Genomic DNA, 27,971 nt, shown 5'->3' with positions numbered 1-27,971 from the left:
TAAGAACATGAAAAATAATTCTTGGCAGGTGGTGGCCAAACAAGCTAGGCTTAAGACAGGTATGTGATGAAAGAATCCAGTTGTATATACGGGACTGATTTGAGGAGGTTTTTTTTCTAGCCCCGCTCCGCCACTTTTGCGTCGTTGCGGGTCCAGAAAAAAACCTCTCTCAAATCAGTCCCGTATATACTACTGAACCAGTAAGTCTTGCAAAATAAGGAGAAGAAGGAGCCAAAGAAGAAAACTCTGTTCCACGTCCATCATGTTTTTATTTCTTCGTTTTGGCGCAAAAATTCCCACCTTGGCCGAACCCACTTCTCTGCTTTGTGATCAGCTTGTTCTTCCGCTTCTGCTTCCGACTCCGACAATCTAGTTTTCACTGGATCGTAAGCGATGGAATCGTACGCGGAATCGGAAGGCAGTTTTCACCAGGGCATATGTGCTTACGACTCTTCTTACGACTCCTACTCCGATTTCGTATTTCGTGAAAACCAGTCTTTAGCAAATGAACAATCCTGGGAAAGAAAAAGTGAAAAAAATGCCTGACAAATGCGGGGGGGAGGGGGGTGGAAAAGGAGGGCTTGGAATTTAGGGTAGCCACAACATTATGAGAGTCAAGAGTAACATGTTGGAAGTCCAGCATTTCAACAATTGATAACTAATTCATTTATTCACGTTTTTTTCTTGTTCGCCAAAGAAAGAAATTGACATTATCAATAAACCCACTTTCAGTGTGCGTCACCACACATTGTTCTGTCACTCTTAGCCTGCGTAGCTGGAGGGATATTCTATTGCAGGTTTGTTTATGCACTCGCGAGCACGATGGCTTTGGCTGCGTGTAGACCGCGACTGGCATGAGGACTACTAGTCTTGGATTTCCACTTGCCGCCAAAACACAACGAAGCAACTATCTATTAAAATAAAATATCCCACCAGCTATTCAGGCCACTCTTATGTTGGGAAAAATATGCAGAAAGACGTGGAGTTAATACTCGGTCAGCATTTTCATTCCGTTACCATATACAGGCCAACTAAAATAAAATGATGGGTCAATTTTTGGCGCTGCGTAGAGTAAATAATATCTTCTCAATATCCCTTGGGAATTTTTTTTTCACATCTTGGCGACGATTCTACGTCCAGTTGTTTCGAGTGGACTAATAAGTGCAATTTTTGAATTGCAACTTTGCAGCAAGTTGTCTGTAGACTTCCGACGGACATCAAATGACCTGCTTAAACAACTACGGTTAGATGTAAGTGACCAATGAGAAACTATTATCTATTTTCCTGCGGAATGCGTTACGCCACGCCGGAACACGATTTGGGTCAGCTTTTCGTAGGCCTTCCCTCCTCCCATTTTTCCTTCGTTGGGAAGGTACGGCTACACGTAGGCTAATGCAGAGTTTTAAGATAAATTTGGAAAATGCTTCCCAGTCTGGAGCGCCTGGTTTCTTCCCATTTAAGCCATCTGGTAGCAAAGATACGTTCGGACAAATTCTTGCAGATAATGTCTGGGCGATTATAGTAGAGGAATAAATATAAGGATTTCTATGAACGTTCAAACTCAATTCAATGAAAATAATTAATTCAATAATCGGCCAGTAGAAAATGGTGTCTGATGGGCTAAGTGGGCCGGGCGGCTCTGGGGATGAGAATGAACAACTTCTCGTCCCCAGAGCCCAGCCGCCAACACCTGTCAAGTCAAGCAAGAAGCTCCACTCAAATAGCGTAGCTGGTGTAATAACGGCAAATTTATAGCAGATTGGAACAGGAACCATAGGGAACCAAAAAAAGAACGCATTTTAAAATTTCAAGTTTGTCATTCCGCAGGATTATTCTAATTAATGCGATCTTCAGATGCAAAGAACATCGCCCTCAGCTCCATCGTACGGCTCATTGGTTCTGGAGGCACCTTTCCACTACTGCAACTAGAAGTACTGTGCTTATCCCTTGGCATCGCTGGTCAAAACCTGGCAGGGATTGTTAAAGGTAGCCTAGAAGGTATATTTAGCTGCTTTGATTTTCAATTTGGTAGCGGCTTTTGGTAATGGTGTCCCTCAAGTTTCTCCCGGTTTATACATGTATGATCGATAATTTCTCCTGTGACGCGATAGACCACGTACGATTTGTAAAGTAGTTCTCATTTTACCACGAAAGGCGATGGATACCGCATCCTTCCGTTGGCAAATGTATTTACTTGTGATAATTTGAAAATCAAAAGCTCTTTATCAACATGTTTTTCTTACATTTGCCTTCGGGTACGAGCATTTTCAACCAGCCGGATGAACACACACGAACTTGTTTGCTGCTTGAGCAGTGGCAATTATGTAAATTTATGTTAAATTCTTCCTGCTTAAATGTTCCTCTATCCATTTTATAGTGATAGAGTCTCGCAAAGAAAGATCAAGTGAGAGATCATCAAAGTTTCCCTTACTACATGTATGCTTCATTCAGATTTGTGAGAGTCTGAGAAGTTTCATGTACTTGGTGTTTAAAGAAACTGAACATCGCAGATGAAGCGAAACGACTACAAAGGTACACACTAATGTATCCCTCAGATTTCTTTATAATTTATCCAGACCTAATTATGGCCCGCATTTTTACATGTACTTGAGGTGTGTTCCAAGGGTTCAGCAGTGTAGCAGCTTCTATTGTTTTTAAGTCTTAAGCCGTGCTCACACTCAACGTTGATTATGATCAACTGAAGTATGATTCAGGCTATCATACTCCATTCAATTTTATTCAATTGTGGCTCTGTTCACATCTGCAAAAATTCAAATGCAATAGGCAGGATGACCTAGCAGTGCGAGAGAAAATGGCGCCGTACCGCGTGGCTGCCACGATTATCATCACCATGCTTGAGGCAAAAGAGAACCAAGGACAGTGTCCAAAAATAGAAGAAGACACCAAATAGCGATTATAAGTTTCGTCTGCTCATATACCACCACGTGTTCGTCATTCTGTTCAATTACGCAGTGTAATTACTTCAAACCACCCCATTGAGGTTGTTTGAAAAATATTATAATCTAATCTTAATCAAGCGCTGTAATTAGTTGATGTGAACCCATTTCATATTTAATTCGATTATAATTCAATCATAATCGAGGCCTAATGTGAACACAGCTTAAGTCATTGTTTCAATTGTTTAGTCTTTTGTATTCGGCTAGGGTGACAAGCCAATCCCATTATATGTTACGAGAGCTGCTACATCACCCCAAGGGTTACATGTAGATGGCCTTAACTTTCATTTTATGTTATTTAATTATGATACATCATGAGAATCCTTTAAATTTAATAAATTATTAAATTTAAAGTTATTTATCCTGGGACAGCTCTCATGTAAGGGACCCTTGCAATAGAGTACAGTGCCGCTCGGAGATAAGCGAACAACGCAGACGCAAAATAAACGCACGCAATACGCGTATACGCGTTTTTTTTGACGCGTCTAAAATTGCGTATCGTATACGCGTTTGTGCCTTTGTTATTCATAACCGTAATTTTGCTTTTCCTGTTATTGTTTACGAAGACAAAAGAATAAATTGCGTGACTGCCGACAAGTCGAAAATTTGCATTTGCATGTATGTCGCTTTGATTACTAATCAATTTCGATCCGCAAATGCCGCCGATGAAAACATCCACAGGGCATTATTTCGAAGTTTAATATCCTTTAAATGCAACAAAGGTCTCGAAAGACGAGCGAAATTAAATCAGCAAATTATGCCCCGAAAAACTGAAGCCATGATTTTTGTCAGTGTTGCCGTGACGCGTTACAGTCATTTCACGATAACCTCTTACCGACGCGTGCAAAAAAGTCCACATTTTCCATGCAGAAAAATCAAATAAATGCGATCGACATATCATAGAAAGTTTTTTACAAATATTTTCTTTGAACTGAGAGCATTTCACTGTTTGAATCAGCGAAGTATGCCCCGAATCACATCACGATGGCCTAGCTCTCGCCGGCGCGTGCCCAAATTTAACCGAATACTTTTCCTTACAGAAATACCAAATAAATGTGATCAGCGCATCCATTGAGCCTTTGAAGAAAAATTTTGCGTTTGAAGTGAAAGCACTGTACCCGTTGAAATCAGAAAATCATTCCCAACAGAGCTGAAGATGTGAATATTACATGAATTAAAATCATGTTTGTCACGTGTCGGCAACCGTGTTTTACTACACTGTCGTGCTGAAAATCCACGCCAAAAAAATCATTTGTTGCTGCTGCATTTACAACAAAACAACTCAAGCTGCAAAATTCTCAGCCTTACGATGAATTTCTGTACAAAACTGATGATGATGACCCCTTTGCTAAGGAGTTGTGTTTTTAGTTTACGACTAAACGGATGTAAGGGTACGAAGTTTGTTTTGATACTGTATTATCGCTCTCGACGCTTTCATGTAAATTTTGATGTTAAAAAGGTTCTTGTGTGCCGTCTGTCGATAGGTTTATATTTCTCCAAAAGTAAGCTTGATAATCTTTTTTTGAGGCTTTAAAACACAAATATCTAGCGAGAAGGACTTTGCGCTGGTGAGATTTTTTGCTCTTTTAGTGACGCAGCGACCAGCGAACACGCAAATTATTTTCACTTTCATCACACCGGAAACGATTGCGAAAAAAACAAAGACAAGGCAACAAAAGAAAGACAAAAGGAGAGCTCATAAATACTAATGAGCCTTTTTGCGTATGTGTTGACGCGCATCCGCGTTTTTTTTGACGCGTTTACGCGTTTTGCGTATGCGCGTTTTTTGCGTATATTTTGGTTCGCTTATCTCCGAGCTGCACTGTACAAGCATGAGTGCAGGTCTTCCAGTGAGCATGCACACAAACACAACAAGTATAATTTATTATGCATTGTGTAGCGTGATCACTCATTAGGTTGGAGGCCATTTAAGCTTAGCATAGACTTTAATTTCCGGTGCATCTTTGATTGATCTCTTTGGTTTCACTTATGTCCAGAAATGCACGCAATTGCAAAAATAACAAATATAACAACCATGCAAAAAACATACTGAAAATAACAACTATAGCAAAAATGACGAAAATAACAAAACAAGGGAGCACCACTCGCAAATATAACAAATCAGTGAAAGAGAGAGAGAGAGAGAGAGAGAGAGAGAGAGAGAGAGAGTGTGTGTGAGAGAGAGCAGGGAAAAGGGCTTCACAGATGTAACAAAAATACGGAAAATAAGAATTATAATAGCAAAAGTGACGAAAATGACAAATCAAGGGAGTGATACTGGCAAATACAACAAATCACTGAAAGAGAGAGAGCGAGCAGGAAAAAGGCCTTCACAAATGTAACAAAAATATGGAAAATAACAATCATTATAGCAAAAACAACGAAAATAACAAATCAGCGGAGCGAGACTGGCAAATAATGTATAACGAGTCACTGAAAGAGAGCAGGGAAAGGGGCTTTAATTTAAAAATATTACTAAAATACTGAACACCACATTAATACTTGATTATTACTCATTCTAAAGGAGTTGTGCCCAAATGAACACAATGCAAAACACCACAATAATATTCGATTTCTATTTAAAGTATCTTAAAGTAGAATCGGAGAAGTCGTAGAATTGGAGAATGACTTCGAATGAATCTTAAGGAGATTTTCATTGTAAAATAAGTACAAATCTTAAATTGGTACATACCATTCTACAATTTAACCATAATTCCACTGCTGTCAAAAGAGACAAGGGCAAATTCAAGTCAGAAATCATGCCATTTACACAGGCAAAACTAGGAGAAGTCTCCCATCCACCATTTCCACTCAGGCAGTAAGACCATGGCATGCCTTCATTTTATAACATGTGCTGACATTGTCAAACAAACATTAGCAAAAAAGAATAGGAGAATAACCCAAAATGTACATGTAGTCATTACCTGTAAGGGTTCATTTTTATCATTTCACCTCTATGTAGAAAGACTGGTACAGTACCGCTCAAATGTAAGTTATCACCCTCGCGCGCGACGCGATTCGTGTGTTTGAAACTGGTCAAACTTCATCCAACAACTTCCAACAAGTCGCAACAACACGCAACAACACACAACATGGTATGCAAATGCTCGCAACATGTTGGGCCCAGCAATGTTGCGTCTTGTTGGCCAACAATGTTGCGAGCGTTTGCACGGGCCTTAAACTTGACAGCCACCATCTTCGAATTACAGGGCAATTTTTACGAACTGATGCTTGATTCAAACCCTGTACACATTAAGAAAAGTAAAACCTTCAATTGATCAACAAAATTTGTGAAACGTACAACCAAATCTTCATTCTTCATTGGAAACTTTGTGCTATTTATTTACTCGACAACTCGCTGAGAATGTTCGCTGGCGTCACTGATGCTTGCCGAGATTAACCTGGTTTCCATACGATCTGCAATGTCAGGTCCACGATCGTTTAATTTAAAACAAAACTTGCGGAGGTAATAAAGTTTAAAGCGCCTCAGAAAAAGTGAAACGTGGAGACGGAAATTATCGAAAAGTTACAGTTAACAGTCAAAGAAACGCACAGGCGTTACAACAACATCTTTACGGCTTTTTGCATACTGTAAGCTTACGTGTCTGTTTATCAAACAACAGATCGACCAGCATAAGATCAGGTTTTTACTACATGTTCTTTGGCGACACAAGGTCATAATTTTATTGACAAGGCAATTGCCGTTTCCAGTTTAATACCACGATCTTCGTTCGAATTTTCTTTCGCGTTTTGTTGTCTAAGATCGATTTACAGATGGAAGGGAAAGTTTGTCTGGGGTATTTGAGATCGTCTGCGACTCGTCTGTCACAGGCAGCTTAGTTACCATTACGCGCTGCGCAAAATTAAATGATTTCGCGTAGTGGGGTCTCCTAAATTTATGCCAAAAATTTCTGCTTCAGTGACTCTTGCGCGACGCGAATCGCGTCGCACAGGACGCGAATCACTTCGCGTGCGACGCGACTGGTAACGTACATTTGAGCGGTACTGTATGACTTGAATCCCAGAGTCATATGTACGTAGATTCACAACAATCATTCTAACAGACTGAAGGTTTAACTAGATGTAGTACCAGGAAGCACTATAATAATTTATTTGTATTTACATGCACATTGTAATCATATAACACATCTACATTGTACATGTAAATGACCACGAGTAACAGTTCATTACACCAACAAAAATGGCAATGTCTTTTACAGAGTTGCTTTCCTATTTTTCTTTTCCACCTTTCTATTCCTGAGTTCATGTGTATTTAATAAGTAAAACATGATCATCTGTGTTGATTCATGTGACGTGTCATCTTCCCATATTGGCACAGCCAGGAAAATGTTTGCTTGCACTCTTCTGACATGTCAACGTTTCGTTAGTGCTTAACAAATTTTTTGGTTGAATTATTAGTTAGTTTTGCAATTGCATGCATTTCTAGACATATCTCTTTAGTTTGGTACAAACAAGTCAGAGCATCTAAGTGCCTGCACATAACTGCCTAGGTTAAAAAAAAGGTTTTTACTGTACTGGCACTTACTGGTTTGGTAAGAGATACCTACATTTTTTATGTAATGTTAGTTGGACTTTCTGTGCTCATTAATACAGTTGTATCAAGTGTAAACTGTTGGGCCATATTTGGATCATGACAGAGTTGTGATGAAATTATTTTTATTCAATTCTTTGCTTGTGCAGTCTAGAAAGTAAATATTAGGGAAATTTGTGCAAACATAACTTGTCCATTGCCCATGCACCACTAAGCACCCACTTCCTAAACGTTGCCAAAATTACCATAATCTATATCGGGACGAAGATTTGGCTGTAAAGTATGATAAGTATAGGAAATTGTATGAACGCAAGTGCATTTTGTGATTTATGGATGTTTTGAAAGTTCTCAAAATTGCACAAGTCGTACATGTAAATCACGAAATGCACGAGCAGGTTCATACGATTTTTTATTTATTATACATGTATTCTCAACAAAAATACTCAAATGGGCTACTTTGTTCGTGCTCGTATTCTTCCAGTTTTGGGTTTAGTTTTCTTTCAATCGCCCATGTTTGCCAGACATTCAACCAGGTCTGTGTTGCTTTCAACATGTTTTTGTTTTTTGCATTTTCTTCAAGTTGCTCAACGATGTTTTGGTTTGACAAAGCAAACCCACTGTACGTCAGCAATTTTTTTTCACTTTGGTGTTCAAATTTGGCACTTCCCTGGTGTTTCCATAGCAACTTCCTTATTGCACTCTATAACCTGGATTGCACTCTATAACCTATTTATGCATTCGCTATTGGCCAATCAGAAACAAGATATTTTGTTGAGTATATAGTAAGCACTGTTAATACTTAGTGTTTATATTGTAAACCATTTCAGTTGTCTGTCAATTGGAATTGAAATCATGGCACAAGGAGGAGTATCTGTAGAAGCAGAGGAGATTTTTGTCCAAAGCAAGGAAGCACTGGACATTACTCTTTTAGGGAGTGAATGGAATTCATCAGCTGGGGGGTTGTCAACATTAAACAGAGAGTTTGCAATTCATCTGTCACAACAGCCAAATGTCAGAGTTTCTTTGTTGGTCCCAGAGGGTTCTTGTAAAGATGAAGAGAAAATAGAAGCCCAAAATTTTGGGATCAATGTTCTTGATGCACGGAAACAACCGGGCTTCAGTGAACCTCTTGATTGGTTGTGCTTTCCACCTCAAGATCACAGAATAGACGTGGTTGTTGGCCATGGTGTGAAACTTGGCCGCCAAGTTAACATCATAAGACGTTCTCGACAATTCCAAAACTGTAAATGGGTGCACATGGTGCATACTGCTCCAGAAGATCTAAGCAAATATAAGGGTTATGATAATCCTACTTCAAGAGGTGAACAGAAGCACTGGGATGAGGTTGATCTTTGCAAATATGCTGACCTTGTTGTTCCAGTGGGACCAAGACTTAAAAAGGCTTACTCTTCCTATTTGCAAGGGTGTAAGAAGGTTGAGGATATTTTTGAAATAGTGCCGGGTCTATTTCATAGGGAATTTGGGGATTTAGTGCAACAGGCCAAAGTTGAGAGTAATGATGATTTCAAGGTGTTGTTGTGTGGGCGTGGAGATGAGGAGGACTTTGAACTGAAGGGATATGACATAGCTGTTAAGGCATTTGCTGATCAACGCCTGAAAGGAAAACATTATTATCTTCTGTTTGTGGGTGCCCCTGATGGGAAGCAGGATGAGGTCAGGAGAAGACTTCTCAACTGTGGAATTACTGATGAGCAGCTGACAGTGCGAAAATTTGTACAGAACCGGGCAAAAATGAAGGATCTCTTTTGTGAAGTTGACCTTGTTATCATGCCCTCAAAATCAGAGGGATTTGGTCTTGTTGCTCTTGAAACATTATCAGCTGGCTTACCAGTTCTTGTAGGGAGTAATTCAGGATTTGCAAGAGCAGTACAAAGCATTCCCTTGGGAGCATACAGCATAGTTGATTCAGAAGATCCAGGTAAATGGGCTGAAGCAATTGAGGGTGTTGGTGTTAGACACAGCGTGTGCCTTCAAGAAAGCAAATTACTGAGAGAAGCTTATGGCCAGGAGTACTGTTGGAAAAAACAATGTGAAGCACTTGTTGACAAGTTATGGAGTATGGTTCATGGTACGCTAATTAATATCCATTTTCGTGATCTGAATTTTTGTTTCAAGAGGACCTTATGCCTTTTTTTCCAGTCCTGTGAGCTGGAAGTTAGCCCTGGGCAGATTCACTTTTAGATAGTAAATGTATCAATCCTGATTTAGAAAACCGCATGAATTCTGTCATGTGGGTGGGGTTGCCCAACGTAATGACTGGCATGTTGTCCAAAGGTTGAGATCTTTGTTCCAGTGATACAGTATAATATTACTGGGGCTGTCCACCCTAATAAGCCCTTGCCCCTAGGATAAGTGTACAATCTAATTTATGGGTTCCCTTGGGGATTGAAAGTGTATTGGTCATGGTCTTTAAACAGTAGAAGCAAAGTTCCCTTCAATTCCTGAAATTTTTTTAACATTCATTGCCCAGTCCTGAGGCCATTAGAGTATTGGATCATGACAGGAAGTCACTTAATGGTGAAACATGACTACAAAATAGTTGTCCGTGAAGGCCTGCTAAGACAATGAAAGAGAGGCACATACATGTTGAACAGTATAATACTGGAATTACAATACACAAGCTAAATATTATCATATTACTGTGATTTTCATCATTTTGTGGAATCTCACCTTGAAGCGCTAAGTGCCAAACCACGTTTTGGCTTCCATCAATCAAATTTCCAAACAATTAGCTGGTAAGATCGACTCCACCTCCAGAAAGTGAATTGCAGTTTTTTTTAGTTCGCAGCTTGATTAATTACCATTTTGATATGCTTTTTAGAGTGTCTTCAGTGAAAGGATTCCTACATATTCCATCGCTTTCCATCAGCATCAAGTTCAAATTTACGAACGTACCATGGGAACCAATGATGCTGATTGGTAGGTTATGTTATGCATCAATTGATTTTGTTTGATTGATGGAATCCAAAACTCATTTTGGCCATTGGCGCTTGAAGATGATATTCCACAGAATTATGAAAATCACAGTAATAGTCACCAGCTGTATAAAATGATATGTTATAATGTTATGCAAAAAAAATTAGAATAAACATCTTATCAACGACTAATAAAGGTAAAACTAGTAGTAAGACTGTAAATAAAGTCAATAAGGAAAAATGAGAATATTTTGAGTACTTAATACTAAAAAAAAAGAGTTCATTGCATGATCTAAAATCATTAATTTTTCTGAATGGCTCTGACCTAAATTTCTGTAGTTGCTGTTTTTTAAAAAAGTATCAGTGGTCAACGTTGATATCAGGAGAATCATCCAATGACTGTGCAATTTGGTCTCTTTATCAGAGAGCTCTACTTCTGAAGCATCTGCTGCAGCTAACTTGGTTGAAGAACAGCCTCGTGCAATCCCAGGAGCATTTGTTCAGACTGCCCCAACAACAATGCAGCAGCATGTTATTCAGGAAGGTGCAGTGATTTCATACAGGGAAAATGCAAGGACATCAGGCCAAAGAAAAACTTCCAGTGAAAAGAAAGGTACAGTAGTTTTTCTGTTTGGCATCTCATAGGTACATTGAACACACAAGATTCCCTGCACATGTACCTTAGGTTCACTCACTTTCACCAAAAAAAGCAGCCAAGCCTGTGTTAACACAACAAAGCAATGCTCCCATTTAAGTATTTTTCAAAAGAACTTATAAAAATCATACTTGAAAAGTATACATTTGAATGTACTGCAAATTAACGTTATTTGGGGTTGTTTTGAGTTAGAATGCTAGAAACGCAGACTTCTATATCGGTACAAGATTAAAGAAATTAATATAAACATTTGTGTGTGTGTACTGTACATACATGTAAGTCTTATAATTGGACAATAAAATCTAAAGCTTTAGAGGTTAATAAATTGCCTTTTTCTGAGAATTGTATACTTTTGTCAGTACATAATTATAAATTAAGGTGCTATTTATTATTAAGGTCTCGGTAAAGGAAAATGAGGTGTGCGTGGAAAAATGAAATTGTCGCACTGCCTTTTTGTATAGGGTTAAACTATACCATATGAAAGCTAATAGATTGAATTATTTGAATAAAGTTTCAGTTTTTCGGTATTTAATATAACTGCCTTTTAGTTTTGAGGCCTCAAACTCAGAGCGACCGAGTCTGCTCCAGAAGCTCCTGCCCCTTCACTTTATTGTGAAAATAACCGCAGTTTGTTGCATCTTAGTCACAGGTGAATGGACTCCAATACCTTGTGAGGAATTTTTGATATGTTAAGAATTGAAGGTTGAAACTCTCATCTCATACTTAATTTGGTTTGAAAAAGTGCCATAAAATCAGCGTCGGAAGACAAATGAAAAATTCCTCTGGCAGTATTTGGGGTAGAACGTACAATCATCTATTAGAACTCAAAATTTGGAAGCGATATCTTAAAGCCTGTCGCGACAGGAGGTTCAAGAAGTTGTAATTTTGGCGTCACAATAAACCCCTGGAAAATCAAGCTTGAAGTTTCGCGTGCGGTTCACGGTCTGCTGAATAACTCCGCTCCCTACTTGAAAGCCAATTATGCTGAGCCAATCAGCAATTGGGTATGTGCTAAGGTAGCAGATCGTGTGTGAAGGCTGTCAATTGATACCCAATCCTTTTAAGTGTGATTGACATAATACATCAATCATTTTTAGCGTGCAGATTATGGTGGGAAACTAATAACAATGATTTTAGGGGTTTTAAAATGAATTTTTCAATTTTTTTTTTTGGGAAAAGATACTTCAGAGCCCACCGATTGAAGGTTTGCAAAAACAAAACATTTGAGCGAGATGCCCAAATTTACCTTATACCGAGACCTTAAGTGCTATCTCTATTTCCATGTAATCCATCTGAGCTGCCCAAGTTATGGAAATGGACCCAAAGAGGGCCAAAGAAAAACTCTGACCAAGATGAGAATTGAACCTGTCTGGAGGTCGTGAGTTCAATTCCCACCCCTTTGGCCAGAGTTTTCTTTGCCCTTGTTTGGGCCCACTTTCAGTAGGTGTCTACCAATGGCCATGTGAGAGTAGGTAGCTATGAAAATAAGGCGGCTGTAAGGCTGCCTCTCCTAGGGGGGTCTGGGGGCATGCTTCCCCCGAAAATTTTGAAATCTAAAAGCTTGGAAATATGATTTCTTGCTTTCTGGGGATCAAAGTTATTATTAGCTAAGGTAATGGCAAAATACTTTAAGAACAAAAGGAGCAGAGAGGCAATGAAAGAGTTAGTAAAATATTCTTGAGAAAGTGAAAATACTACATTATTTATGAGAAAAGAATATAGAAAGTAAAATTTATTCAAAATGTAACCTTTTCGTTGAAAAGAATGCAAACAATGGACCTCTTTGGATTGTACGTTTTGTTTTTCCATTTCAGGCCACATGAGGGAATTTTTCCTTTTGTTTTTTATAAGTTATGCGTACATACATGTATATGCACATGCATAAGACGACATTTGAAAGAAACTGTTCCCTTGAATAACATCACATGGTCTGATATGGGAAAACAAATAAACTTACAAGCTAAAGATATGCATTTCGTCGGCCATGCTTGGCTACCGGCATCTGTATTAAACAGCCGACGTGAAAGCGAGGCTAACTTTTAGGATAACGATACTGCTAACAGTGGTGGAAAGCGTTTTGGTCGCGATTGATCGTGAGCACACGCGAGACAAAGAAACATACGCTTTGTACACAAAACAAGTGTAGGAAAATTTTGAACATTTTTTGCACTATTGAGTGGTTAGGGTGTAAACATTTTAAGAGCTTTGAGTTGCACAATTTTAATTTAAACCTATTTATAAGAAAAATGCAGTGGATAAATTGATACATTATTCGCATCCTCACAAAAACAAATTAAATGGATTTAGCAATTGTATTTTTTAAAGAGCTTTGTTTTTGAAAAAGTTGTTAACCAAGTAGCCTGTGACTTGATGACCCACATCCGCTGGAGCTCTGACAGTAGCCGGCTTCTATTGAAAGCCCTCCCCACTTCCATTAGGGTTAGTGGGTGAAATGTTGAATTACATGTATGTCTTTCACTCCACTAATTAAAACCTTTGAAGATTCACAAACTGATCGTGACTCAGTTCTTCGGGTAGCCACCTAATGTCCTGTTTGGGGCAGTACAACAGTTTGAAATTGCCACATTGTACCTTTTCCCAAATTACATGTAAGTGAAGGCAAGTCAATAATAATTTTTTATTACCTCTGAATGGACAGCAGCAGTCTACGCTTGGACTATCAAATTCTGTGTGAAGAGATCACAACTTGACTGAATGATCACTGTCACTAACTGATTCCACACCCTAATGTTGAGACAAGTATCAAAAGAGTCTGTTATTTGAAATGATTTATTGTGGGACAGTACGTTAAATTGTCACAAAAAAAATAATAGACTTTGGAAAAAAGCATGAAAGGCTTCAATGGGATTACTGCTTGAATTAAATTTACTATTTTTAATTAGTGGAAGAATTATATATCCTGTAAGTGACAAGACTGATCAACATAATTATTAGGATTTCTTTATACAACTACCAGGTATTAACACTACATGTAACTTCATGTAACTGTATGAGTGGAAGGCAAAATAACCTTTCCTTGCTCCTGCTAGTTTATTCCTGTTTTAGTGGTAGACTTTTAAATCTTGGCTACAAATTTATTAATGCTAAATTAGTTACCTCTTGTTGTCTGACATAAATATGGTACTTTGCGCAAGGCAATGAAAACTGTGGCTTCCCTTGCATTTATTTACACAGAGATGTACATGAAAAGGGTAACAGGAAGCTGACCACATTCATTAACAGTAAATGCTACTGTAACATAAACAGGAAAAAGCACTTTAATAATTAATCAATACATGTAGGATTTTAACAAAACAATGGATGTTGCATGGATTAAAAGCAGTGGACCTCTCTACATGTAACTTACATGTACTTGCTCAACATGAATTGATTATCAGATATAAAAGAACGTGGCAGAACCTCGCTAAATGTGGACATCAGTTTTGCATTCATGAAAGTGATAGACCTTGCAGCAAAATGGTTAATGGCATTTCTACAAAGGAAATGCCCATTTGTTAGGACTTTTAAATCAGCAGAAAGGATTATTTTTTCCACAATTAGAACTTTATAAACGTATTTGGTCTTTACAGGAATGGATGCAAATGAGATACGACAAAGATCAAAGCCTCCAGTGGCATCTAGAGAGGAACGTTCTTTGCGTGCATTTGGAGGTAGGAGAAGTATTTTAACAGTGGCAGTGTGGGCCAGCTGTTCCAGAGGAGCTTTCCCTTTGCCAATTTCCTTTCTGCCAACGCACATGTACTGGTATATGGTCAGTCATTCCCCACAAAGTTTGCCATCTTCAATTTAAGCCCCCTGCAATACATACAAGCATTTTAGTGGTGGGCCGAAGGAGCAATAATTTTCAGTTATGTTAAGTTTTACTGACAGTTTTGAGTCGGCAATGCTTGAAACTTCCATACTGTACATGTAGTTCTTGCCAGCTACATGTATAACATATTTTGATCAACTATAGTAATGGGCACTGCGACAGTAGACATGAAATTAGGTTAGTTTAATTTGTCATTTCTTTATGCGTTTAAGTCCTAAGAAAATCGAGAATCCTTGATTTAAAACAGTGATGATGGGTGGGGAAATGAAGACTGGATTATATCTTTGTTTATATTATAATAACCCAAGTTATTCTCGCATTTTAATTGGTTCTTGCCTATGACCTTTTAGAGGACAGATGCACAATTAATGTCACCATCAGCTTTTATGCGAATAAAGTTTAATTCTTTATAAAACGAATAGATTCCATGTTGCCTTACATCTGTTCAGTAATAGATCACAGAAGACGTCAAAATATGTTAAGAACATCAGTGACACACTCTTCTCTCGCCTCGTGTGCCACTTTTTTGTTCTTCCCACATTTTGACTTCATCTGTGATCTATCACTGAACAGACGCATGGCAACATGGAATCTATTTGTTAAACTGATAATACAACTGTAAGACATCACCAGTAAGAGGTAATTACATGTATTGTGTACTTCAAGCTCGATCACTTGCTGTTGGAATAACCCAAATTACAAGTTACTTTTAAGTAATTCTATCTAAGAGAATCAGCTCTTCAAGCTTTCGTTTTATGGTAATTTAATAAGTTTTTTGACAAAAACTCTAAATCGTGATACTGTGATACCTGAGGAAGAATGATCCTTTCGACCTTTGCTTTTTTATTCAGGCATGGTCAAGATAGCTTCAGCTTTCATACCCGATGCTATATTTGCCATAAGTTTTCAGAGGTCTTAATCAAGCTAGAATTTGTCAAAATAATCAGATCTTTTTAATAATACTTGGTGCCTCAGATGTGTTTGGTTCGCATAAAATTTTCCTTTGTATAAAATTGTCAGGGTTCTTAATAAGAGGGGACTTCTTGTGAAGTCAGTGAAGTGAAAATACTTTAGCATGTTAGTTGCTTTATGAACTGTGAAATTTTCACGAATTATTATTAAAGATTACAGTGATCGGTTTTGACCTTGAAGGAAACATAGTACTCATAATTTCCAGTATAAGTGCAACGTAGGAGGGAAAGTATGAATGAGAGAAGTGAGAAGTACATTTTTCAGAGGCTACTTTTTGCACGCCTTTTCTTTTTGCATCATTCCCGATGGACTGAGAGAGGGGTTGCATCTGTTGATGGTCAACGTAATATTATGATGCAAGAACTACAGAAAATCAGTGGCATGTACATTAAAGGACTTTTGAGCTCAATCATTTGAATTGACTTTCCCTTTTAGCGTGTGGTTAAACAGAGTTTTAAGGGACATGTGGCCTACTATAAAGATATTAATTAATTTTGTGCTACCATGAACGTCATTAATTTTGATCACCATGAATTAACAAGATCTAATCTCATTTTCAGACACCCTTATTAAGCTCCTAATCAGTGTATCAGACCTAAACGAAGAACAAGAGGAAGAAGTCTATAATCTTTTAGAAACTCAAGTCAAAAGTTTTGTGAAATCCCGTGACTATTCCTCAAATAAACGGAAAGGAGTGAGCGCCTTGACTGATTTTATCCACAAAGCTTACGATGTATCCTTAATGGCTGTCAACGTGGGCTCTCTTGAAATCATTGTGGAGTGCCCAACCTTAAAAAGTCTCAGTGAGCATCTGTGGAATGATTATCTCTCTGGTCACCTCAATAAAGTGGCAGAACGATACCTTGTGACAGATGAAATGAAGAAGAAACTTGGACTGGAGACAATAAACCTGAAAACAACCGTAAACGAGGAAAACTACTTGGCCTGCAGGAAATTTTTTACCGAAATGCCAGGTGCTTGTTCATGTATATATTTGATGATGACAAAACAAACAACAAAAGAATTTTTTTAGTTATGCTTGGGAAGTACTGTACTCTGTACAAGCAAGAGCTGGACCTTAGCCCTTCAGTTTAAGAATCTGCAATGTACATACAGACGTCTTGTTTATTATTTACTTTAGTAGATATTGCAGTAGTGCTGATCAATCAGTAAAGCTGGTCAAGAGAAAGAGTACTTGAACTAACGTTTTTGTTATCCTTACCGTTTTAATTTTCTTATCAGACTAGTTCGCCCAATACATTGTGTTTGTTTCTGTCCCTTTCATGAGGCAGTAAGGGCCTAATAGAACAGTTGCACCGACAACAAAAGAAATGTTCACAACAGAAGAAATTTAACAGCGAAAAGTTAACCACCAACTCTCGCTAACATGGTAACATGTCTTCGTTTTCAGGAGAAGCAGACATTGATTTGTTATCTTCTCAACAAGGTTTACTTAATCAGGGATCCAGCACAAGTGAAATGAATACATCTGCAGATTACACGACTGTAAGTTCCTTGCATTATTTGATAACAGGAAGTATTAAAATCTAAATAAATTTCTAAAAAAGCGTGGGTATGTGTGAAAGAAAAATACTCATAATGTTAAAAAAGCAAAACATTACATCTTTAGAATGTAAAAAAAGAACCCAAACAAACAAACAAAAGGAAAAAAACGAATGTTCGTTTTTATCCTGGCATGCATGAAACTTGCATACTGTAAGTGGTGTAACAAATAGTAGCCTTAGTCTTGCAGTTTGCATTTGGAGGTTTGGCATTTTATGCGTTGACCGCCATGAAAGTGTATCCCTCATAAAGATACATTTCTATTTGTTCCGAAAGGACAATCTTGTGTAACATCTCCTCATTGGCATTCATTTACGCTCCAAGAGTCTTGTTATGCTATTGCATGTAAATGAATGTGAAATCAATTCTGATTTATGGCAATTCCCCCCTATTATCGATTTTTTTAAAAAATTTATGTCTTCATGGTTTTTGCCAAGTAAATCAACTGCGTGTCAGTTGTCCCAAGTATCTCATCAATTCACTAAAGCTTTTAAGATAACCTCGGACCATATTCTTGCTCCTGTACTGCAGCTCATCATTACGTATTGGAGCATTTGAACTAGTGAAAGCAAGCAGAATTTAAAGGTTCCAACTCCAGTTTGGAACACTATTAAATTTTTCCATATAATCATCCTTTCCAAATCATTGATTTTTATGGTAATTGAGACTCTTCAGAGTTGTTAGTGATATTCTTGATTCTTCCAACGTCTTAGATTCTATATCTTGATGAAAAATTCTATTCAGCTTGAAGTAATTGGTATTGAAGGTTCCTTGTTAGCTTTCTTCACATCCTAATTCAAATGTAGTTTTTTAGGGAATTGGGGGAAAACATAAAATTAGACAAAGGTTACTAAATATACCTGCAGGATAATTATTGTGATTCTCCTAGTATAATGCACAGCACCAGGGGTTCAGATTGCATTTTCCTCCGCTTGGTGCCAGGTCATCACGGTTCAAAGATCTTTGTTATGCAAATTAAGTACAGTATCAAAGGACCATGTGGCCTTTCACAAGTTGTCTTTGAGTGTGTAACATTAACTTCAAGTGAGCGCAAAAGATAAGGATGGGAAGCTGAATATGAGAACAGCAAATTGACAGAAGGGAGGGATCTGAACCCCTAGCTGCTGCTGCGCATTATACTAGGAGAATCACAATTATCCTGCAGGTAAGTAACCTTTGTTTAATTTTATATTCTCCTTCATGTAATGCTCCTCCTTGCTGGGTTCAGATTGCATAATTCAGGAGACATTTGAGCCCGAAAATAACGCCAACAAGATAAAATGTCTAATGGGTACTTTAATACTAGGGCGTAAGTACAGCTAAAGCAACCATGCTATCAGACGTGAGATCGCTCCAAATGGAATAACAATTTGCTAAACATCCACCTACTTGAGGATAGCTGTGTGCAGACTGCGAAATCACAGTCAAATTGGTCTGGTCCTTTGGCATGATGACCTGGCTACTGTAGTACGCGAAAAAAGGACACTTTGTGAAAGGTCACATGGTCCTTTAATACTGTACTTAATTATTTGCATAACAAAGACCTTTGAACCGTGCTGACCTGGTACCAAGCCGAGGAAAATGCAATCTGAATCCCACAGGGCGGAGCATTATACGAAAGAGAATGAAAGTACAGGAGAATGTGAATTAGCTTAATGGAACGTTTTGGCAAAATAAGTTGAAAATGACTTCACAATTGACATTGTGAAAAATTTGGGGGTGTGTATTTGTTGGAAAGTGCTCCCTCACTTCTGATTAGGGGAATGGATTGTAGTGTTCTCATAAGTGTTAGTGTTAGGTTCTACCAGTAATAAAGAGAGGCCACATGTGTGACAGGCATTATGTTCTTAATAAGTGCATCAAAATAATTTAGAATACTCGTAGGTAACTCAAACTGAGTTTGATTTGCCAGGAGATCAAGTTCACGTTACGTGTTCTATGAAGTTTCCTTTAACCCTGACAAGGTCACAGGGTCACATTCCTTGTGTCAAGATATTTGCATTATTTTTTGTTTGTCATCAGGTCAAGGAACAGGACACGAGCTGTGCTATGAGAATGGAAAAGGCCAAAGTAAGTTCACAATGAAAAAAAATACTGTTTTAAGCAAAACTGGTCTGTAAACAACGTGGATTTTTACCAGGAATGTAATCACCTTAGAATCTCATTACCTTTGACAGTGTTCAAATCCCCAGCCAAACTGAAACTTAAGAATACTAGTGTGTGGAGATCAGTCCCTTCATTGCAGACTCCCACGACAGCATAAAAGGAACATTTTCATTAGTTTAATCTTGTTACAAGGGAGACCATGGACACATTGATTGCAGATTAACTTAGCATTATTATCTTGTTCTTAACTCTGTTGTTTATAAAGTAGTCCAGCTGTTTTTACCGATCTTTATCAAAACAGTGCTTCTATTTTTTCATTGGCACTGTCTGAGGCCTTGAAATTCTAAACTGGCACCTGTCGACTTTTACCACGTAGTCATGTTGAAAAATTAATGTACCTTGCAAGAATGTTCTACGAAACAATAGTACAGGTCAGTTAATATGTAGTATTTGATCACAAGACTATTTCATTTACGGACTCCAAATGAAGGTTCCACGGGCGTCCACTGTTTGGAGAGAGAACACTGTGTTAATTTTCTACATTTTGTTACACTAGGTATCTCGAAGTGCTCTTCACAGGGCGTCAATCAATGGAGAATATGAGGAGGTCAAGAGGCACCTGAAGAATGGTGCAAATGTTGATGAAAGAGATCAGGTTCTTCAAGAGATTTGTATTAGTATCTTATTTTCAGTTAAATTTCTGCATAACTCACTGAATAAATATGCTATCTAGCCCAAGTTTGCTTAGCCATTTGTGCGTGGGGTTAGAACATACTTGCATGTATTCCTTAAAAGACGGTCAGAAAGGGCAACACTTGGCAGTATTAAAACTTACAATCCATGGCCCTGATCATCTTCCTTTAACTTTCACACGAGTTTGCTAGTGAGATCATAACAAAGTAAATGTGGGTGAAGCCCAAATTGCTTTCTCTTAGCAATGTTGCTTAGCATCACTTTCACGCAGAGCTGGACACCAGAATTTATATCTTGATTTTACATTGTTTTCTTTCCCCAGTTTTTGTTAACACCGCTGCACCTTGCCTGTTGGTATGGACATGAATCTGTTGTCAAGCTCTTGCTAGATCATAATGCAGATGTCAATGCCTTAGACAGGGTAAGAAGGAAGAGAGGAATTGACTCCCAGTTGATGTTCCTCTTAGCCTATTGCTACTACTTTTCACTAAGTACCACAATGACACATAAGAACGTCATTTTAAGTATAAAAATTGCTGTCATATTTACATGTATGATCATTGGCAGCCGTAAACTTGCCGATGTGAGCATATTTAGTGAGTCTTCAGTTGATCTTCAATGCAGCCTTAGACCATTTCCCATTAACTTTGGATGAGGCTTAGTATTATTGGAAGGATATAAAAAAAATTATACAGATAGGAGGGTCTTATCCGATGAGGCCGTAGGCTTTACTGTGTTCTTAGCTCTTTCAAAAGTTCGCAAGTTCGGTGATATGATGTTATCGTTCATGTCACAATTATTAGAGGAATAAAGAATATTTACATGTACAGTATCGAGTGAACCCTGCCACTGCAGTTCTCAAATAATGCAAATGCATGAAATAATTATTACAAGAAAGACAAGAGTGAATAAAACCATTCAAGTGGCGCATGAACCTCTCCTTCTCTTCTTTAGTTTCAGTTCACTCCGCTGCAGAAAGCTGAACGCTGCAATCATCAGTCAATAATTCAGCTGCTCCTGAACCACGATGCAAAACGAAATCTTCAGCAACCAGTAAGTTATTTAAAATTTGTCCATTTTGCGAGAAATACTTAAGGCAATAAGACAATAAGGTGAATTTTGCGCGGAATTAATTTGCTGTCTTGATCTTTCTTATTGTGTTTTTTTTAGGAGGGGTTGGGGGTTGGGTGGAGTAGGGCAAGCAATGCCAAGTTAGCTTCAATAAATAAATTTAGTGCACTAAATTCCATAAAAACCCCTTTTTTATTCCCCTGGAGCATTTTTTATCGTCAGGCCTTATTGTCAGTGTAGGGCGTATTAGATGTAAGAGACTATTTTTCCCTATCTATATTCACGATTCGTACCCAGGAATGAGTGCGCAGCTCGAGCTGAGAGCCTGAGTGTTTGCTGCTAAATAACGTACAAAACTAAGGCGCATCAACCTCTGGGAGAGAGAGGTGATTACAAGATAAACAAACCTTAAAGTGCACCTAAACTCAAATATTTTTTGGCAATTATATTAATCTCCCCGCAAAAAAGCAAACATGTTTTACCATTCTCACCTCAAAATTTCTCTTCTCATCTGCCGGGCAAGATGCGCGAAGTTATCAAAACCAGCAGTAATTTGGACCCACGACCGTGACGTGAGAGGCATGGGTCTATTCACGATTTACGTCACAAATTGCAGGAATGCAAAGCAGTTTGTGACGTAAAATCAAGAATAGACCCATGCCTCTCACATCACGGTCGTGGGTCCAAATTACTGCTAGTTCTGCCAAGTTTACGGGGCTTGCACGGCACAGAAAAAGCGAAATTCTGGGTAACAATGCTGACATTTTCATTTTCATTCATTTCATTTATTTATATTTTCAGAAAAAAAAGAAAGGCAATCTTAAAAACATTGCACATATGTATAAAGTTAAAGGATCTGAAGTAATATTTATCACCCAAATATAAGAAATTTTTGTCCGGCGAGGAAAGAAACCATGAGCTCCCTCCCTAACTTACGACTATAAATGAAATACAAGAGCGACGAAAGCAGATTGAATTATATATTGATTTATATAAGGAACGAAAGATACTTGAGTTTAGGTGCATTTTAATCAACAAAAAAGCCTTAAGTTAGTAAAAGTGAACTGTTCGAAGTTCGAGAGCTGAGATGAGTACATTACAACAGTCCAACCTCAACACGGCACATTAGCTGTCTATTGGACGCGAGAACTGTAATAGTTCAAAACCCTCGTTCCGTTGACGCCAAATAAGAAGATGAGAATCGTATTGTAATAAAATACAAAAACTTCGATCTGAAATGTAGAGTAAAAGGTCCGTAAATGCGCGCCCTTACAAATGTAGAAAATGAATAGAAAAATTACAAGAAACGACCCAGTAAAATTATCTGCACACTTACTTCTATGACCGCCTCCGCATATTAGTCAAACAGTTCTCAAGTCTACACTTCTGGTTAGCAAATGGGCCCTTTGCATCTGGCGATCACATGGTACAAAAGCCAACATACTGGAGAGCAAATTGCACACAGGAATATCTAAACCAAACCAACTTAATTAAAGTTTTCTTTGTTTTAGATGACCTAGTGCTCAATTTGCTCTCCAGTATGGCGGTTTTTGTACCAAGTGATCGCAAGCTGCAAATTGCCCATTGTACTATTGTACACAGGGTTAGCAACTAGTCACCTTGAATGAGGCAAAACAACTGAAAAAGTCTTTAACTAAGGCTTTCTCTAAGCTTTTCTCTTCCGGTTTCCGTCCGCGTCTCAAAACCGCGCGTGCTTAAGCTCACTAATATTTACATTCTGTCACTGCGAGTAACAGGTTAGTTCCGCCGAATGTAAATACGTCACTAAAATACGAAAAATGTAAACTGGTTTTTCAACCAAACTCAAACCATTTTCCTAACTAAAATAGAGATGGTCAACTGAGATGCATAAATGTCCCAAAGGAAGAAGAGGGGGCTTTTATCAAAACGTCTAATTCAAAGGAAAGGCTTCCATGGGCCTCGTTATCCTAGGCGTAATACTGTCGTTAAGAAGTTAATGGATGCTTGACACGTTTTGTTGCAGCTCAGTCTCAGGACATCTACAAAAAGAGCTTTTTTGCGTACGGACAGCTATTCAGGATTTAATCTACTACAGGCAGCTGTCTTACAGGGAGACTATGACACTGTTTATAAAGCAAGTAACTATCTAGAGAACTTTGTGGAAGAGATGAAATCTCAAACAATAAGCAATAACGCATCCATTTTCCGTGGCAAATCAGCATTTGATATTCTAGCAGGCCTTGATTGCAGAAAACCAGGTCATGCTGATATTGAAAAACTGAACCAAAGATTGGTTGAGATTGATGAAACACTAAATGAGCTGCACTCGTGCGCCAAGAGCGGTGATGTAGAAAAGGCGATTGAGCTCGTTTTGAATGATGGTATTGATGTCAATGTCGCTGCAAAGAGCAACATCACACCATTGCTGTTGGCGAGTGGGATGTCCTCTGGTGTGTTACTCAAGACCCTGATTGGTCTTGGGGCAGACGTAAATGCTCAAACAGCCCCAGGTAAGCAGGGACCTTTGCTTTTTGTACCTTCTAGCAATGCGTATATGGATACTCGAGACTGGTCGCGAGTAACCCCTCTTCATAAAGCAGTCATCCGAAAGGACGTACCTCTCGTCAAGCTATTGCTTGAAAACAAGGCGGATGTGGATATTCAAGGCGAAAACGGAGAAACCCCTCTTCATAAAGCAGTTACCCAAAAGGACGTACCTCTCGTCAAGCTATTGCTTGAAAACAAGGCAGATGTGAATATTCGAGACTGGTCGGGAAAATCCCCTCTTCATAAAGCAGTCACCCAAAAGGACGTACCTCTCGTCAAGCTATTGCTTGAAAACAAGGCAGATGTGAATATTCGAGACTGCTCGGGAGAAACCCCTCTTCATAAAGTAGTCACGCAAAAGGACGTACCTCTCATCAAGCTATTGCTTGAAAACAAGGCGTATGTGAATATTCGAGACTGGTGGGGAGAAAACCCTCTTCATAAAGCAGTCACCCAAAAGGACGTACCTCTCGTCAAGCTATTGCTTGAAAACAAGGCGGATGTGAATATTCCAGACTGGTCGGGAGAAACCCCTCTTCATAAAGCAGTCACCCAAAAGGACGTACCTCTCGTCAAGCTATTGCTTCAAAACAAGGCGGATGTGAATATTCGAGACTGTTTGAGAGGAGCCCCTCTTCATAAAGCAGTCACGCAAAAGGACGTACCTCTCGTCAAGCTATTGCTTGAAAACAAGGCGGATGTGAATATTCAAGACTGGTGGGGAGAAACCCCTCTTCATAAAGCAGTCACCCAAAAGGACGTACCTCTCGTCAAGCTATTGCTTGAAAACAAGGCGGATGTGAATATTCGAGACTGTTTGAGAGGAGCCCCTCTTCATAAAGCAGTCACGCAAAAGGACGTACCTCTCGTCAAGCTATTGCTTGAATACAAGGCGGATGTAGATATTCAAGACAAAAACGGAGAAACTCCTCTTCATCTATGCGCTCTCTGTGGATTTTCTGAGATTTCACAGTTGTTGATTAAATCCGGATGCAATATCAACCTGAGGAACTACAGTGGAGAGACCCCTCTTGATATTCAGCGGAGATTTCCCCTCAGACGGGTCACTAAAGGAAAAGAAGTATCATGGTTTGAGCCGATGAAGACATTACATGATTTCGAGCTGTCTGGGACAGCGACAAAAGCTTAGAAGAGGATGTGCGAAAGGCTGAAGACAATTGGCAGCGCAAAGAGGTCTTAATGAAGAAGAAACAAGAGTTATCTTCACGCGAGGAAGAGTCACAAGCTCGAGTTGCACAACCACCGGAAATGACTAAAGAACCAAAAGAAAAAGAAGAAGCAGCGTGCTAGCTTGTATGAATTTACGTCACGGAATGAGCATACTTGTGATCACTTTACCAAGAAAGAGACTTTTTGTCACTTTTTTAACAATGCTAATTTCGTGGGTTGAAATATATGGATTGGACATATTCGCTGATAACTTTATCTCAAATTCATCGGAAGTCTTAGTCTTACGGAGCTTCGTCCTCAAACAAGGTGCCAAATCAACCAGCTGAGAAATTTGGTTTGGCCTATGCGCTCTTTCAGGTATACTTAGAATACTAAAGACACAGATTAGATGGGTTGAAGAAAACAATGGACACAAAACGAACAAACATCAGATATAGTAGACCCTAACCTTCAACTCAATGGCACGAATACCAACTCATTGGAATTAGGGGTCATAAATGGCTGTGTGGTTTCTGGAAACGAAATGGTGTGGAATACTTTGTCCCTCGATCATTTAATGGCCCTGCGCCGCCTTTGAGTCAAATAGGGAGACGTTACAATCATCAACCGCACAGCCACTCTGAACGTTCAAGGAAACTGTTTAAAATGTATAGGTGGCATAGATTTATGCTATTTCATTTAACTTCTGAGACCCAACTGAAGTTAATCCTTAACTTTGAGAACAAAGATGCATTTAATGCACTGTAGTATTTTATGCCCATTTGTCTGTCTGCCGTTAATATTCTTCTCGCTCTACACTGATGCATGTTTACATGGTGTGATATGTGGATACCTTTCTCTTTGTTTTTCCCTTCAGTCTGTATGTTCACTAGGCCTTCCCAAGCCGTCACACCATCACATCTCTCCCCAACCTGCGAATAATGTGTCAAGGGTGCTGCTGCTCAATACTGCTCTAGTGCTATATGGTGCTAAAGACAAAGAAACAATACCGGGTCTCTGAATTAAATTCTCATGACTATTCTCAATTTTTAGTTTTTGGTTGCCGTCGCTCTAGCGTATCATTTAAAAAGAGACCATTAGCATCAGGTTTTTCGCGGGAAACCGCAAGCCGCAAACTGCGGTTTGCGGTTAGCCGTTTGCAGTTTCAGGTTTCCTGGCTTTCGAACTTTAGCAAGGAGTTCGGCTTGATGCCGCCATGTTGTTTTTTTGTCAAGTGGAAGTGTATCACTTTGATCGCCCAAAAAATATAAATACTTCATTCATTCGAGTTCAAAAATCTAACTAGCACATAGAGGGTGGATATAGAAAGCTACTTCGTGCTTTTAAACGTGCGGCTGTACAATTTTTAGTGGCAAAAAACCTTGCCGTTAGTTACTTACCTCTAGAGGCCTTCTCCGCGGTTAAAACGTGAACTGCAAACCGCAAACGCGACGGCAAGACCTTGGTCACGTGATATTTTGCGGTTTGCGGTTTCCCATGAAAAACGTGATGCTAAAGGTCCCTAATCGCTGGGACGTTTAAGTTTCCCTTGAGTTTCGTCGGGCTAAATCTCCCTTCTCCGTACTTTTTGAGCCAATTCCTCCAAACGTTTACCTCAAAACGCCTTCAAGTATATATACCTGAATAAGAAATAGACGTTAGGGCGAAAAATGAACGAATTATACTAATTAAGAATGAATGTTACGGTACTTACATTTTCGGTCCAATGGGCGGAGAAATTTGTTCGTTTTACGATTTTTTGATAACTTGATTTCATCATTAATGCCCCGTCCACACGTATCCGGAGATTTTTGTATCCGCAAATTTTGTTATGCGGATACAAAAATATCTGCGTCCACACGTAGCGTATACGAATCTTATACAACCGTCCACACGTATCCGATTCGTATCCGGACATCTCAAAGGATTTGTCAACAGAGTATGCGCATTACAAACACAAAACACAAAAAAAGACTTCTCAGTTCTAGTGTGTATTCAAGATCAAGCATTCAACAAATAATAGTTGTTGTCTATCAAGAGAAAAGCTATTGATATTAGGAGACATTTAATCGAAGCCAGGCCCTGTTGCTCATGGAACAAGTACACTTGTTACATAGCTGAATTTTTCCCCCAGCAGCGTCCGCTCTCATTGGTTACTTCGAGGTCACATGACATCTAACAATAAACTATTTCCCGTCAAAAGTCTCTGAGTGGGGAACAGTGCAAAATCTATGACGTCAGAGGGTAACAGTGCACTGTTAACCGCAAATGTTGACCGTCGACCACCGTTGCTGTTGCCCGTTTTTCTTTTTGTGCTATAAAACAAATCACTTAATGACTGGCCCCAGGGAAACAGTTCATTTTATTTCCCTCCAATGTCAATGTTTCCCTCGGCTGCGCCTCAAGGAAACATTGAGATTCTCGGGAAACAAAATGAACTGTTTCCCTCGGTACCAATCATTAAGTGTTTATTGCAGTACTGAGAAATCCCTCTATGGCACTGTGGCAGGCTCAATTAGCTCAGAAAAGATTAAAGGCGTTAGAATGTACCTCAGATGGTTCATGCTTCTTTTCTTCTGTTGCCCACCAGTCATATTTGCTCATGGAACAAGTGCACTTGTTATATAGCTGAATTTTTCCCCCAGCAGCGTGCGCTCTCATTGCCTACTTCGAGGTCACATGACATCTAACAATAAACTGTTTCCCGCCAAAAGTCAATTAGCTCAGAAAAGATTAAAGGCACTAGAATGTACCTCAGATGGTTCATGCTTCTTTTCTTCTGTTGCCCACCAGTCATATTTATAATGATCCTTCCTATCACATGAACATACATGCTGCTGGAGTTGAATACATCAGAAACAACCGTCAAAGATTTATTGGACCCATTACAGCGCAATTGTGGGTGTGTTGTTGCAGCAACACACACGGTGTGATG

General features: G+C 38.9%; 1 protein-coding gene across 2 annotated transcripts; it reads left to right on the top strand.

Moving 5' to 3' along the window:
• The first annotated feature begins 1,685 nt into the window (after window positions 1–1,685).
• On the top strand, window positions 1,686–27,733 carry LOC137984278 (uncharacterized). 2 transcript variants are annotated; one of them, XM_068831397.1, is made up of 12 exons: window positions 1,686–1,998; window positions 2,378–2,532; window positions 8,337–9,598; window positions 10,870–11,058; window positions 14,691–14,771; window positions 16,465–16,878; window positions 17,316–17,410; window positions 19,490–19,537; window positions 20,130–20,228; window positions 20,589–20,687; window positions 21,221–21,319; window positions 23,343–27,733. In XM_068831397.1, the coding sequence occupies exons 3-12, from the start codon at window positions 8,362–8,364 to the stop codon at window positions 25,014–25,016; spliced, it is 4,035 nt and encodes a 1,344-aa protein (XP_068687498.1). In that variant the 5' UTR covers window positions 1,686–1,998; window positions 2,378–2,532; window positions 8,337–8,361; the 3' UTR covers window positions 25,017–27,733. The 2 variants fall into 2 exon arrangements, with proteins under 2 accessions (XP_068687498.1, XP_068687499.1); XM_068831398.1 differs by having other exon boundaries at window positions 1,699–1,986.
• The last annotated feature ends 238 nt before the right edge of the window (window positions 27,734–27,971 follow it).

The sequence above is a fragment of the Montipora foliosa genome, chromosome 14 (genome assembly GCF_036669935.1).
Source record: "Montipora foliosa isolate CH-2021 chromosome 14, ASM3666993v2, whole genome shotgun sequence".
Lineage (NCBI taxonomy): Eukaryota > Metazoa > Cnidaria > Anthozoa > Scleractinia > Acroporidae > Montipora > Montipora foliosa.
The sequence above is the reverse complement of the archived record's forward strand: the minus strand, read 5'-3'. Positions and strand labels throughout refer to the sequence as shown.